The sequence below is a fragment of the Cebus imitator genome, unplaced genomic scaffold (genome assembly GCF_001604975.1).
Source record: "Cebus imitator isolate Cc_AM_T3 unplaced genomic scaffold, Cebus_imitator-1.0 Scaffold61, whole genome shotgun sequence".
Taxonomy (NCBI): domain Eukaryota; kingdom Metazoa; phylum Chordata; class Mammalia; order Primates; family Cebidae; genus Cebus; species Cebus imitator.
This window is the reverse complement of record NW_016107376.1, coordinates 6236058-6249096: the sequence shown is the minus strand read 5'-3', so window position 1 is coordinate 6249096 and position 13039 is coordinate 6236058. Positions and strand designations below refer to the sequence as shown.

The 13039-nt window shown below is 48.5% G+C and overlaps 1 protein-coding gene across 10 annotated transcripts in view; it reads right to left on the bottom strand.

Moving 5' to 3' along the window:
* The window catches only part of FRMD4A (FERM domain containing 4A), a 679547-nt gene that overhangs the window by 146966 nt on the left and 519542 nt on the right, over positions 1–13039 (bottom strand). For all 10 annotated transcript variants that reach the window (XM_017529828.2, XM_017529827.2, XM_037739021.1 and 7 more), the window contains one exon: positions 8126–8218. In XM_017529828.2, the coding sequence (XP_017385317.1) occupies positions 8126–8218 (93 nt within the window). The remainder of the gene's footprint in view (positions 1–8125; positions 8219–13039) is intronic.

The following is a 13039-nucleotide window of genomic DNA, read 5'->3' as shown; positions in this document are numbered from 1 at the left end:
TGATTTTTCAGGAGAGCCTCAGCAGTAGGTGGCGATGTTGCATTTCCTTAATTACCAGCGTCGGGCAGGGAGTGCTTCCAGAGTTCACAAAGAACATTCCAGGTCTCTGGGTAACCAGGGAAATGAAGGCTGTGTCTCAGATTCAGAGGGTCTGCACAGACAGTTCCGAGTCTGGCTATGTATTGACCATGTCTTTATGATGCTTGAACATCTGTGGACTTGCTGGGCCTGGAGGCACTGCTGGGGCTGGGGTTAGCCAATTTTCAGAAAGCAAGACTTCCACATGTCACCATGGACCCAGGGTCCCCCCCTTCTTCCACCTCTCAGCTCTCACACCCAGGGCCACTATTCCCCCACCCTCACCACCCCGGGGACACGTACCAGACAACCAGGGGCAGCCCCCATGCAGAGCCGGCTGAAATTATTTAAACTAGCCAATCCCAAGCCTGTTCTCCCGGCCTTGCCCATTCCTCCCCACAGAAACCACAAAAAAGGCTCTTGCCCAATTGTTCCCTGGCTCCCCTGCCTCCTGACTAACCCCGGTGCCTCCCACGTGGCCCCGCGTGGTGCGGTGCTGCCCCTCCTCCTGGGAATGAGTGACAATCTTTTCAACGTCTGTCCTCTCCTCATCTGCTGGCCTCACCACAGCTGAATCATAATCAGAACCACACTTTAAACTGTTTTTTGGGGCACATTTAGCAGGACTGAATCTTAGGGCGTCCATCTGAGTTGAAAGGAACACTGGACAGACTGCAGACCTCGCTGAGGGCTCCTGAACTCCACAAGCGACCTTCCATCCAAGCGAGCTCAGATGACCCGGACCTGAGAATATTTTATCAGAGAGCCTGAAGGAGAAATAAGTAGGTGCTCTGTGTTTGTGTTTGAGCTTATTAAATATTAAACAGCCTCTGAAGCCTCGGGGGGTCCTGTCCCCTTCTTTGACATGTAAAAGCCTCTGATTGCAACAGACTGAACGCTGCCTGGTCAGATGGCAAGGGCCCAGCCAGATGACATCAGCCAGGTCTCCTCCTCCAACCCCTCCTGCTCTCCCTTTCCCTTTCCCATCCAACCCTGGGCACTTGGGAATCACTGAATATTTACAGCAAGTGTTAATTAAATGGACCAGTGATTTCATTTTGTAATCAACACAAATGTCACATTTAAAACGCCTACCCTTGGTGGCAAATAAGAGCCACAATAATAAGAGCAATAAGCTGTGAGTTTCTGCAGCCAAGGCTCTGATGCCTAGAATCTCGATGGCTCTAAAATCTTAACTGGGACACCCAGCTGAAATATAGCAAGTTCTGGTTAGCAGGAGCCTCATTTTAGATCCATGCCATCATTGTTATTGAGAGTGACAGGAAGGAGCAGCTGCTGTCTCCACCAGCCGGGAAGACACCAAGAATCTTGTCCATGGACTTGGCTGAAAATCTTTCCTCCCCGATCAGGCTTCTCCTTTCTTATCTTTCTACTGCTTGTTTCAGTTTATTGTCTGTGAAGCTCAAAAGTTTGAAGAGGCATATCTAATCTCTGTTTATTTTCTTATAAGGAGTTTAGATGATCAGAGCTACGGGGACACTTGGTAGAAGAACAAGCAATTAAAGAATAGTCCAGGCATGAAGGCTTCATTCTGAGCACAGTGTTGTGCCTATAAAAAGACCACACACACAACACACACACACACACACACACACACACACACGCACGACACAGACTTCCCTGGGTGTGTATATTTTCCTTCTATTTTTTCTTGACCTATTTCTAAAGCTTGCCCGGCGAACGATATCAGAGAGACATTGCTCCCAAGCCTTACAGCACTAAACAACGGTTTGCAGTTGAATGTGGTCTTGGTCGTGTATTGACCACTGGCTGCTTATAACACGTGTATGTGGGAGGAGGAGTGTGGTGAGGGAGGGGGAAGAGGTGAGGCTAGACAGGTAAGCAGAAGTTGCATCACACAAGATACACTAAAAATATCCTTTTTGGGGGATATTGGGAAGCTGGAAAAAAATTATGGGCAAGGATCAGATGAGAATTCTAGAAAGATGCTCAGTGTCTTCATATGGGGGAGTTTGGAAGGGATCAAGGTCAGATGAAGAAGGAGATCCTGAGTCCAGAAGTTTATGGAAGCCCTAATTACATGTTAGGCTGAGTACGGAGAGTAAGGGATGGACACGGAGCTGTTTAAGATGCAGGAATAAAAGGGAGTTGTGACTGAGAGAACAGGAGGAGGCAGGTGGGAGGGAGCGGTGAGGTCAAAGTTGACTCCCAAGTCTCTGGCTTGGGAGGCTGCATGGGTGGTGGTGCCCATCACAAAGACAAGGAGGTGACACCAAAATGGGAGCAAATTTAGAGGCAAAAAGATGATGGTGTCATTACATTCTGGCTGCATCTGTGTGGAAATGCCAATCAGCAGAGACGGTCGGAGCTCGGGAGAGAGGTCAGGACTGGGGCAGAGGATGGAGAGTCTCCAGCAGAGACTGCGCTGGCAGCCGTGGGTGGGGGTGAAATCACACCTGGGGAAGATGCAGGGAGAGAACACAAGCAAGACACAACCTCGTGGACACCAGGGCTCAAGGGACAGCAGAGCAGAGCGGGGAACCTGCCCCGAGCCAGGGACAGAGGGGACAAACAGGAGGAGGCCCAGGAGAGTGCAGTGCCACAGAGCCAGGGGGAACTGAAGGGGAGCACGTTCAATTGAGGCCAGAGCCACAGAGGCCACTTTGGAGCAGGGCAGAAGCACAGCCAGGGAACCAGGGGCAAGAGACTTCCAGTGACCAGGGGTATGATGGTACCAGGAGCTGGATGGCCACGGAACGAGGAAGGAGAGGCCTGTGGGGAGCGGGTGACAGTAAGCACAGACCCATTTCTCGGCCGCTGCTGTGGGCAGAGCAGAAGACGCAGCAGAGGGCACTGGCTGGAGGTGGCTGTGCGTCACAGAGGGTGTTTTATTTGGTTAGATTGGGAGGTGATCATGAAGGGGAGGAATCCATGGAAAAGGACACGCTTAAGATAGAGAAAAAGAGGAAAGGCTGGAGGGAAAAGCTCAGTGAGGTGGCAGAAGGGGCTGGAATTGAGGCCCACGTGCATGGGTGAGTGCTGGCTGATGGGCTAAGGGTCTTCCTCTGAGATGGTCATGCATTTGTGGGTGTGCAGTGGGTGGATTGGGAGCCCACAAAAACACAATTACAGATATAATTAAGTCTGTGGGTAAAGAAGGAGGACTAGGAGCTCCGTGCTGCTGGCTGTTGTTTTCTCTGCAGAAACATAAGCAGCACCATTGTCTTAGAGCAAAAGCCTTGAGTATCTGGAGCCTGCAGCAAGAGGTAAAACCAGAGTGGGGAACAGAGATCCTGAGCGGGCACCCGGGCAGACCTGGATAGAAACATTGATGATCTGTGTGGGATTCATCAACAATGACCATGAACCAACCTGAAGTTGCGTCAACCTTTTCCTGACCACACTCAGAAGCTCATAGGTAGAAATAAAAGGTGTGTGTGTGGCAGGACCTGTCCAACCCTGGGAGGGTGTGTGTGTAAGAGAGAGAGAGAAAGGGAGAAAGAGAGTGTGTGTGAGCAGTAAAGGAAGTTGTGGTCCAGGGCCAAGAAGTGGCTGGAAGGGTGCACAATGGATTTGCACTGAATTGGCAAACAAACAAACAAAAAAAAAAAAACAGGTAGGGCTGATAGGATCTCAGAAGCTAGAGGAAATGGATGTGAAATTGCCTGAGAACAGGGTTTATCAGTTTTGTTCACTGCTCTGTCCTTGGCTCCTAGAGCAGTGCTTCTACCAAGGGACATCTCAAGGGACATCTGTGAGGCCATAAATGAGGGCGTGGATGATGGTGCAGAAACGGCGCAGGAGGAGCGGTGAGAAAGCTGCTGCACTCCACAGCTGGGATGATGGTGAACTTGGGTTCGTCAGTGTCAGTGTGACACAGCTCAGGGTGATGACAAGGTGCAAGTGGACCCTGGAGTTTTCTTTCTAGGAGAGGGAAGAGCGCAGTTCAACAAAGCACACCTTCCCGTGGGTGTCCGCTGTGTCAGAAAATGCAGAAAATGGCAAGATCCTCTTAAGTGGGGCCAATGGCAGATGTTTCGGCTCCTGAAAATCCTTGCTTTACTGTTTGAGATGGCTCTTCCTCCTCTATGAGACATTTCCAAGAGATCCAGCATATCCCTTCAGAGTGGCGGCCTGCCAAGACCTGTGACTGTGGTTGTCCCCATGCAGGGGCGCCCTGCCGGGGAGCTCTGGGTTGGGTAGTGCTGGAACCAGGCAGGCTCTGTCCCTGGTGCTGGTGTGCGCCTGTCCTGAACACCATCTCTGCAGGTGGACACTGGTTCTGCAAAGTGTGGGTGACAAGGAGGGCTGGGGTCACCGCCTTTGACTTGGCTGCTCCTGGCCTGCCTGCAGAGGGAGCAGTGGAGATCGCTGGCCACAGTGAGGGTGTCACTTTTCCCCTGTGTAGACGGATGCCGTGCAGTGGGGAGGGCAGACATAACCGAACAGATGAGATCTCATCTTGCCTCCGTAACTTATTAGCCATGCTGGGGAAGAATTTATGGATCATCCCGGGATCCCATCTCCTTCTCTTTAATTAGGAATAATCAGACCTGCTTCAAGGATTGCTGCAAAGATTAACAATCACCCTTAGCAATGGACAGGTGATGAGCACTGGATAGTGCCTGTCTCTCCAACCTTTATCCTTTTTGGGTAATTATTATTATTATGATTATTATGACTGAGATGGAGTCTCACTCTGTTGCCCAGTCTGGAGTGCAGCGTCACGATCTCGGCTCACTGTAACTTCCCTTCCACCTCCCGGGTTCAAGTGATTCTCCTGCCTTAGCCTCCCAAGTACCTGAGACTACAGGCACATGCCACCATGCCCGGGTAATCTTTGCATTTTTAGTAGAGAAGTGTTTTGACCATGATGGCCAGGCTGGTCTTCACCTCCTGACTTCGGGCGATCCGCCTGCCTTGGCCTCCCAAAGTGCTGGAATTACAGGTGTGAGCCACCATGCCTGGTCTCCCATGGCTCTCTTTCATCAGGTGGTTCGATTCTGCTTTGCCACCTGGACATGTGGTACGTAGATCTAATATACAGACATTTATACCAAAGGAGAAAGGATTTGAGGAACCTGGGAGCCAGACTGCATCAAGATCCACAGGAGTCACGGCTGGAGCATGGAGGCTGCTCAGAGCCTAACCATGCTGCTGTTTAGAAACATACAGGAAAGGTACCAGCTGGACAGAAGCTCTTTTATGGACTGAAGCTATTCCAAGTTCTGGGCTTTTGACGAAGATGATTCTCTTACCGCTCCTTTGGAGAAAACTGCCTGTGAGCATCCCTAGGCAGGTGTTGGGTTATAAACAGAGAATTCTTCCCAGGATGAAAAGCAAGGTAAAAAGATGAAATTGACTTATATAGAGAATCTGCCTCTTCTCTTGGAGAAAACAGAATGACTGTTTTTTTTGTTACTACACTGCTCGACTAGCTGAGAAGTGAGAACTCAGGACAGTGAGGGTGCCAGGACCCTCTGTGGCTGGGACCCCAGTGACACCCTCCACCCTACCCTTGGAGGCTGCTGCAATAGGTCGACGGACAGGTGAGGGCCTGAGTTCAGGTAACAAAGAGGAGAGGGCAGTGCAGAGGGAGATTTTGTAAGCAGCAGCAGAGAATTAATGCACATAAAAATTCTAGGTTGGCTTTTGCTGGCTACAAAACAAAAACAAAAACAAAATCTAGGTTGGGAGGCCGAGGTGGGTGGATCACCCGAGGTCAGTTTAAGACCAGCCTGACCAACATGGTGAAACCCCATCTCTGCTGAAAATACAAAAAGTAGCTGGGTGTGGTGGTAGGCACCTGTAATCCTAGCTACTTGGGAGACTGAGGCAGGAGAATCAGTTGAACCCAGGAGGCGGAGATTGCAGTGAGCCAAGATCGCACCCCTGCACTCCGGCCTGGGCAACAGAGCGAGACTCCATCTCAAAAACCAAACAAACAAATAAACAAACAAAATTCAAGGAAGAGGAATGAAGACTTGAAGATGTGCAGCCTGTGTGACTGAGTGGATGAGGATACCATAGATTTGATGGGACTGTGGAAGGTTAAGGGAGGAGACAGAGATAATGAATTTGGCTTTGGACCTGCTGAGTTTGAAGTACTCCAGTAGGGCTCTGCAGGAAGTAACTGGAACGTGACACCTTCCAGAAAGATCTGCCTCCATAGGAGCTAGAGGAGGAGCAACGTTCTGCTAGACGGTACGTATAACAACATAGTGGAGAATGGCTGTCCCTAACTGCAGATTTGGAAGTTTTCTCTCTAATGAGTGTTCTGTGATGTTCCTGCTTTGTCCAACTAGGAAAAAGGGTGGTGATGGTGGAAGCATCTAGGATGGCTATGGATCAGAAGTGCATGCTGTATCTGGGTCTTCAGCCATCCCATTCCCTGATTCTATTGCTAGCACCTATTTCACCTCTGCAATGCTGGGCTACCTGCTTTCATGCAGACAAGACAAGCTTGGTGTGATTTGGAAAGATCTGTGGATCTCAGAGACCGATACTTCCACCATCAGTGTCAAGGTGCCCCAAGCTCTCCTGCAAGCACCCCCACAAATAACTCAGACACTTGGAAAAAACACCCACTATGCAGCCAAGCCCAGGATTTCCTCTTCTTGGCTCATGTTGGTGAAAACCACCAGGGAGGCAGAGACTGCCTGATATATGGTAAATGCACTCACCCACCTGCGATGACAGGTTAATGACCTGCTTCCACAGAAGTCCCACCTGATACCACCTGCCCCTCCCAGCGGAATTGTTACTCTTTGTTTTATATGGTTGCTTTTCCATTAATCTGAGAAACTGTATACACCATTAAAGAGAATATGGCATTGAAATCATTCCCATTAGTAATGGAAATAGCTAAGATGAGACTGAATATGTTCACAGCTGTTAAACAAATCAAAAACGAATTAACATCAAGTTGAAATTTAGTTGGCCAGCTGAGGAAAAGTCATACACTTGAGCCTGTTAAGTGGACCCTTTAACTCTTGTTTTAAGCTCTTCTGATGCGTTGTGTGGCTTAAGGATGGCTATGTCTGGAACTGCATTCCTGATCAAGCTCTTTAGGAATGACAGAATTGCCTATCATTTGTATCTCGCTCCTGAATTTCTGTTAGCGTATTTTAAAAGAACAGGGTGTATGGGTTGGGCACAGGTATTAGAGTCCATGTAGAGACTAAGGCATCAGGACCTCAATGCTTCTGCAACTGTGTTGCAGTCAAGGTTCTAGAAAGAAAGAATCTGGTGGCTTCATAGACTGGGTGTTTAGGAGCTGCTGGATTGAGGGCTCAGATTCTGACTTTGCTACCAAATCAGACTGCCCCTGAACCCCCGACTTTCCCAGCCTCTGGCTTTTCACAAACTTTTGCAAACAGAAGTTACAAGTCCTGCTGTCTTCATAAACCTGCTGCAAATATTAACTCTTTAAATCACTATATCCCGCAAATAGTTCCCTTTGCAAGCACAAAATTTCTTAGACTAGATTGATGAATAGAAAAATGCCCATTGTTTCTGCAATGTTATTAAGCTGTATCCTCCCTTGCCAGGAAATGCATATGGGCTTTTGGTTTGCTGCTGGGTTTTGACTACTCCTATTTGGGATAAACTCCCCACATTTCAAGAGATTCAAGTGGCATCCCTTCAAAAAGGAAAGAATACAAAGGCTTTTTTTTACATCATTTCAAATTACCACCAAAAAAGAATCCCATGGCCTATGCTATAGAGACTTATTGTTGGAGATACATAAGCCTCCCTAAAAATGCAGAAAAAAGTTTTCTCTCGTCATTCCACACCCAAGCATCCTAGTGCAAATACACAACATACGTCCTTGCACACTCACAGACACACCCTGCGCCCTCGCACCTTGCGTTCCCATCTGTGAGGCACGCCAGCTCTGCTACAACCTTTCTCACCGGCGAAGATCCAAGACAAACTTGAGCGCCCTTTCCTCTGTTCTTTTCTGGACAGAGGGTGTCCAGATTCCTCGGAATCACTCTGCCCTCCCAGAGTTTTCTGATAGAGAACACAAAGAAGCAAAAGTGTGGATACCAGGTATACATACCTGACACAAAAGTATAGAACCACGGGTCCTGACTTTTTAGGGAAGTCATGTTCCAATACTCTTCGATCTAGTTGAAGCCAGTTTAAGTGTCCCCTGAGGAAAATAGAGACAAATTGGTTAGGGGTTTGCATTTTGCAGAGGGTGTTTTTTTGGGTGGAAGGTATATATGGAGCAGAACATACTGGTTTGGGGATAAACTGGAACTTTCACTTTTTTCATTTTTTTAAAATTTTTATTTTTTTGAGACAAAGTCTTGCTCTGTAACCCAGGCTGGAGTGCAGTGTCACAATCTTGGCTCACTGTAACCTCCACCTCCTGGGTTCAAGTGATTCTCCAGTCTCAGCCTCCTGAGTAGCTGCGATTACAGGTGTGAGACATCACACCCGGCTAAATTTTGTATTTTTAGTAGAGATGGGGTTTCACCATGGTGGTCAGGCTTGTCTCAAACTCCTGACCTCAGGCGATCTGCCCGCCTCAGTCTTCCAAAGGTTGGGATTACAGGCGTGAGCCATGGTGCCCGGTCAGCTTCACCTTGTTATTCGCTTTACAGTATTCAAGAACCCAAAGGCGCTATGTGGGGGACACCAAGTCAGCAGTGGATCCTGTGTGATGTGAGGGGGAAATGGGAACTGGAAAGTGAAGGGATTGGGACCTGCTGCTTCCCAGAGTGCACTGAAATGAAAATGTCATCCTAACCCTCCTTCTTGTCCTGAATCGCCTTTTCACCACACTCCTGTCTTTTTTCCTGAAGGACTCAAAGCACACTTTAGAACATGTTAGCAGTCTTTACAACATCTTGCTGGAAGTATCTGGGGTGAAAAGTGAACCATACACAGTGTCTTAAAATGTTAAACTTAGGGCCAGGGGCAGTGGCTCATGCCTTTAATCCCAGCACTTTGGAAGGCTGAGGCAAGAGATCCTCACAGGGCAACCACTTTCCAGGCAGACTGGCCTGTGCAAAGGCCCTGGGGTCGGGGAGGACCCGGCATCTTAGTGTCCTGTGAGTGCAAAGCCATGAGGCTAGGGACAGCCCCGAAGGCCATGTCTTGAATGTTAGTCTTGGAAGAGTGGGGTGAAGCCACAGAACAACTGAGCTGAAGAATCTACTCTTCCTTTTCCCTTCTTCTCCGTTTCCAATGTCTGCCCATCCTCCTGGAGCAGACAGTCCTGTAATCACTTTACAGTGTAAACTCACGTGGAACAGACTCGAGTGACCTCGCTACATTTCCCCGGGTGGCTGATGCTGTGTGACATGTGTGCAAAAGGCTGTGGATAATGAGAAACAAAATCTGCCTACATCACGGTCTAAGAATGCTTGCTCCTCTGAGCACATGCTCAGACCTCCGAACAGGAAAGAGAGAACACACACAAGTGGCTTCCATCCCCTTTCTGGGGCTTCAAACTGCACCTTTTGCACACAGGGAAAACAAAAATCCCTTTCCACAAAGCCCACACCTGTGGCTATAGGGAAGCCCGGTGAATCTGCCTTAGAATACTGACCACCTGAGGAACTTTGGCCTGTTTTTCCTCCAAGAATCTCCAGCCGGAAAATAAATTTCCATTAACTTTATTTTTTTGTTACCTTGCTCTGAATATAGGAAAAGTAAAAAATAAATGAAAGAGCCGGGTGCGGCGTATCACGCCTGGAATCCCAGCACTTATGAGACCAGGGTGAGCGGATCACTGGAGGTCTGCAGTTTGATATCAGCCTAGCCAACATGGTGAAACCCCGTCTCTACTAAAAATACAAAAATCAGCTGGCATAGTAGCACATGCCTGTAATCCCAGCTGCTCTGGAGGCTGAGGCAGGAGAACTGCTTGAACCCGGGGGGTGGAGGTTGCAGTGAGCCGAGATGACACCACTGCACTCCAGCTCGGTATTCAATGCACAGGACACTAAGATTCTAAGGTCCTCCCCGACCCCAGGGCCTTTGCACAGGCTAGGCTTTCTGCCTGCAACGTGGTTGACCTCTGAAGATCTCTTGCCTCAGCCTTCCAAAGTGCTGGGCTGAAAGGAGTGAGCCACTGCCCCTGGCTGTAAATGGAACATTCTAAGACCCTGTGTATGGTTTGGTTTTCACCCCAGATACTTCCAGCAAGATGTCTTGAGAATTGCTAATATGTTCCAAAAATAAGAAAAATAAATAAATAAAGGAAGACGATATTGTAAGTAAAATAACGGGACCAGCTTCTTCCAGAAAGCTGGGATAAATTCCATTCTGACCAGAACACAAGACCAGGAAACAGAAGGCCTGGGTGCCAACGTCATCTCTGCCCATGCCTGATAATGCCCGACAGGTACCACAGATGTTTCAGACCTCTGTGCCTCTGCTCATGCTGTTCCCTCGGCCCAGTACGCCTTTCCCTTCCTTCTTCCCCAGCGAGGTCCGGCCCATCCTGCAGGAATCAGCTCTCATCTCTCTGCTCCAGAGAGTCTTCCCACACCACACAGCAGGTGGCACAGGGGCTCCTCCTCCGATACAGCACCCACACTGGGGCCCCACCCGTTTCTGTACTTCCCAGTCTACAGAACTTGCTCTCTATGCATTCATTTTTCCCTAATTTTTTTTTTTTTGAGATGGAATGTCACACTGTCACCCAGGCTGCAGCACAGTGGCGCGGTGGCCAGTGGAGAGGCAGACTTCCCCATACCTGGTTTCCTTGGACCCGCAGGAGGAAGAAGGTCAGCTGCCTCCATTTTAAGAGCTTCTAAAAGTCTCTCATGGAAGGCGGCTTATAAAGACAGACTGAAGGGACATGTGACTCATCCAAGGTCCCTTATGATAAATGTCCACTGTTTGGGCAAAAACTAAAAGATGGGCTAAAAAGCAAACTGGAAACCACAGTTCTGGGGCTACCACTTTCGGCTGCAGTAGGACTTGTTAAAATATTGTTTTCGGGCCAGGTGCGGTGGCTCACGCCTGTAATCCCAGCACTTTGGGAGGCCGAGGTGGGTGGATCACAAGGTCAAGAGATCGAGACCATTCTGGTCAACATAGTGAAACCCCGTCTCTACTAAAAATACAAAAAATTAGCTGGGCATGGTGGCGCGTGCCTGTAATCCCAGCTACTCAGGAGGCTGAGGCAGGAGAATTGCCCGAACCCAGGAGGCGGAGGTTGCGGTGAGCCGAGATCGCGCCATTGCACTCCAGCCTGGGTAACATGAGTGAAACTCCGTCTCAAAAAAAAAAAAAAAATTGTTTTCGGCTGGGAGCAGTGGCCCACACCTGTAATCCCAGCACACTGGGAGGCGGAGGCAGGCAGATCACCTGAGGTCAGGAGTTTGAGACTAGCCTGACCAACATCAAGAAACCCCGTCTCCACTAAAAATACAAAAAAAATTAGCTGGGTGTGGTGGTGGCTGCCTGTAGTTCCAGCTACTCAGGAGGCTGAGGCAAGAGAATCGCTCGAACCTGGGAGTTGGAGGTTGCAGTGAGCTGAGATTATGCCACTGCACTCCGGCCTGGGCAACAGAGCACAACTTCGCCTCAAATAAAATAAAATAAAATAAAATGTTGTTTTCCGCTCATCGCATTGAGTCCAAAGTCACATTTCCTGTACTCCACAGGGTCAAGAATTCCACACTGCAAAGGGCTTTTGCTTTCCTATTTAACCCTTCACAGTCCTGACATCAACTGCCTCCCTCAAATCTTTTATGTTTCCTTTGCATTAGGATGGGACTCGATGCAAAGCAGTAAAGAAGCATTTCCTTTATACAGTTTAACTGAGAGATGCCTGATAGCTTGGTTTTCACCACTCTCATTGATTTTTCATTTGCGAACACACATCACTGCCTTTGCTAATCATAAGGCAAAAAAAAAAGCATCCCAGCAGCCACTCAGAGTGTTTTTGTTATTATGTGACTGATAACTATCTTTAAAGCTGAGCAAGATAGTGCTCATTTGGTTTATGGTTGTGGTAGGTCCAACTGTCAGGTCAGTAATAAATATGCGATTGCTTCCAGGCAATAGAAATTGGATGCGTTCATTTAACAGACTGCTTTTAGCTTCTACCTATAAAACAAATAGATTTTTGGTTCAAGTGTTTGTACCTTCAGTAGAGACGGGCCTCAGGGAGAGCTTTGCTTATAGTCACTGGAGGGTGGGGGTGTGTGATAAGTCACTTTCCAGACCCAGGGGGAGAATAATACTGCCTGGCCTCTACATGTTTTTATTGTAGACAGGCAGTTTCATATGGAATGAGTTTCTACAGAAAGCCAAAGTGAGAGATGAAATTCTTATATGTTGATCTATTTAGAGACAGGATCTCACTCTGTCGCCCAGGCTGGAGTGCAGTGGCGTAATCACAGCTCACTGCAGCCTTGAACTCCTGGGCTCAAGCGATCCTCCTGCCTCAGCCTCTGGAGTAGCTGGAACTATAGGCACATCCCACTGTGCCCAGCTAATTTAAGAACTTTTTATTGATTTTTTTTGAGACATGGGCCTTGCTATGTTGTCCAGGCTGGTCTCAAACTCTTGGCTTCAAGCAATCCTCCCACTTCAGCCTTCCAAAGTGCTGGGATTACAGGTGTTAGCCACCACACCCGGCCAAGTGTATGAAATGCTTGTAGATGTTGCTGGATGGAAGTGGGGAGAGGAGCTCTTCAAATGGAAGAATGTTGACATATTAGGGTCCTTGTCTTGTAGTGTGTGCTCATCAAGAACAGACCAGGCACTGTGGGAAGCTGAGGCAGGCAGATCACTTGAGGCCGGGAGTTTGAGACCAGCCTGGCCAACACGGTGAAACCTCCTCTCTACTAAAAATACAAAAATTAGCTGGGTGTGGTGGCAGACACCTGTAATTCTAGCTAGCAGGGAAGCTGAGGCACAAGAATTGCTTGAACTCAGGAGGCAGAGGTTGCAGTGAGCCAAGATCGTGCCACTGCACTCCAGACAGAGCAAGACTCCATCTCAA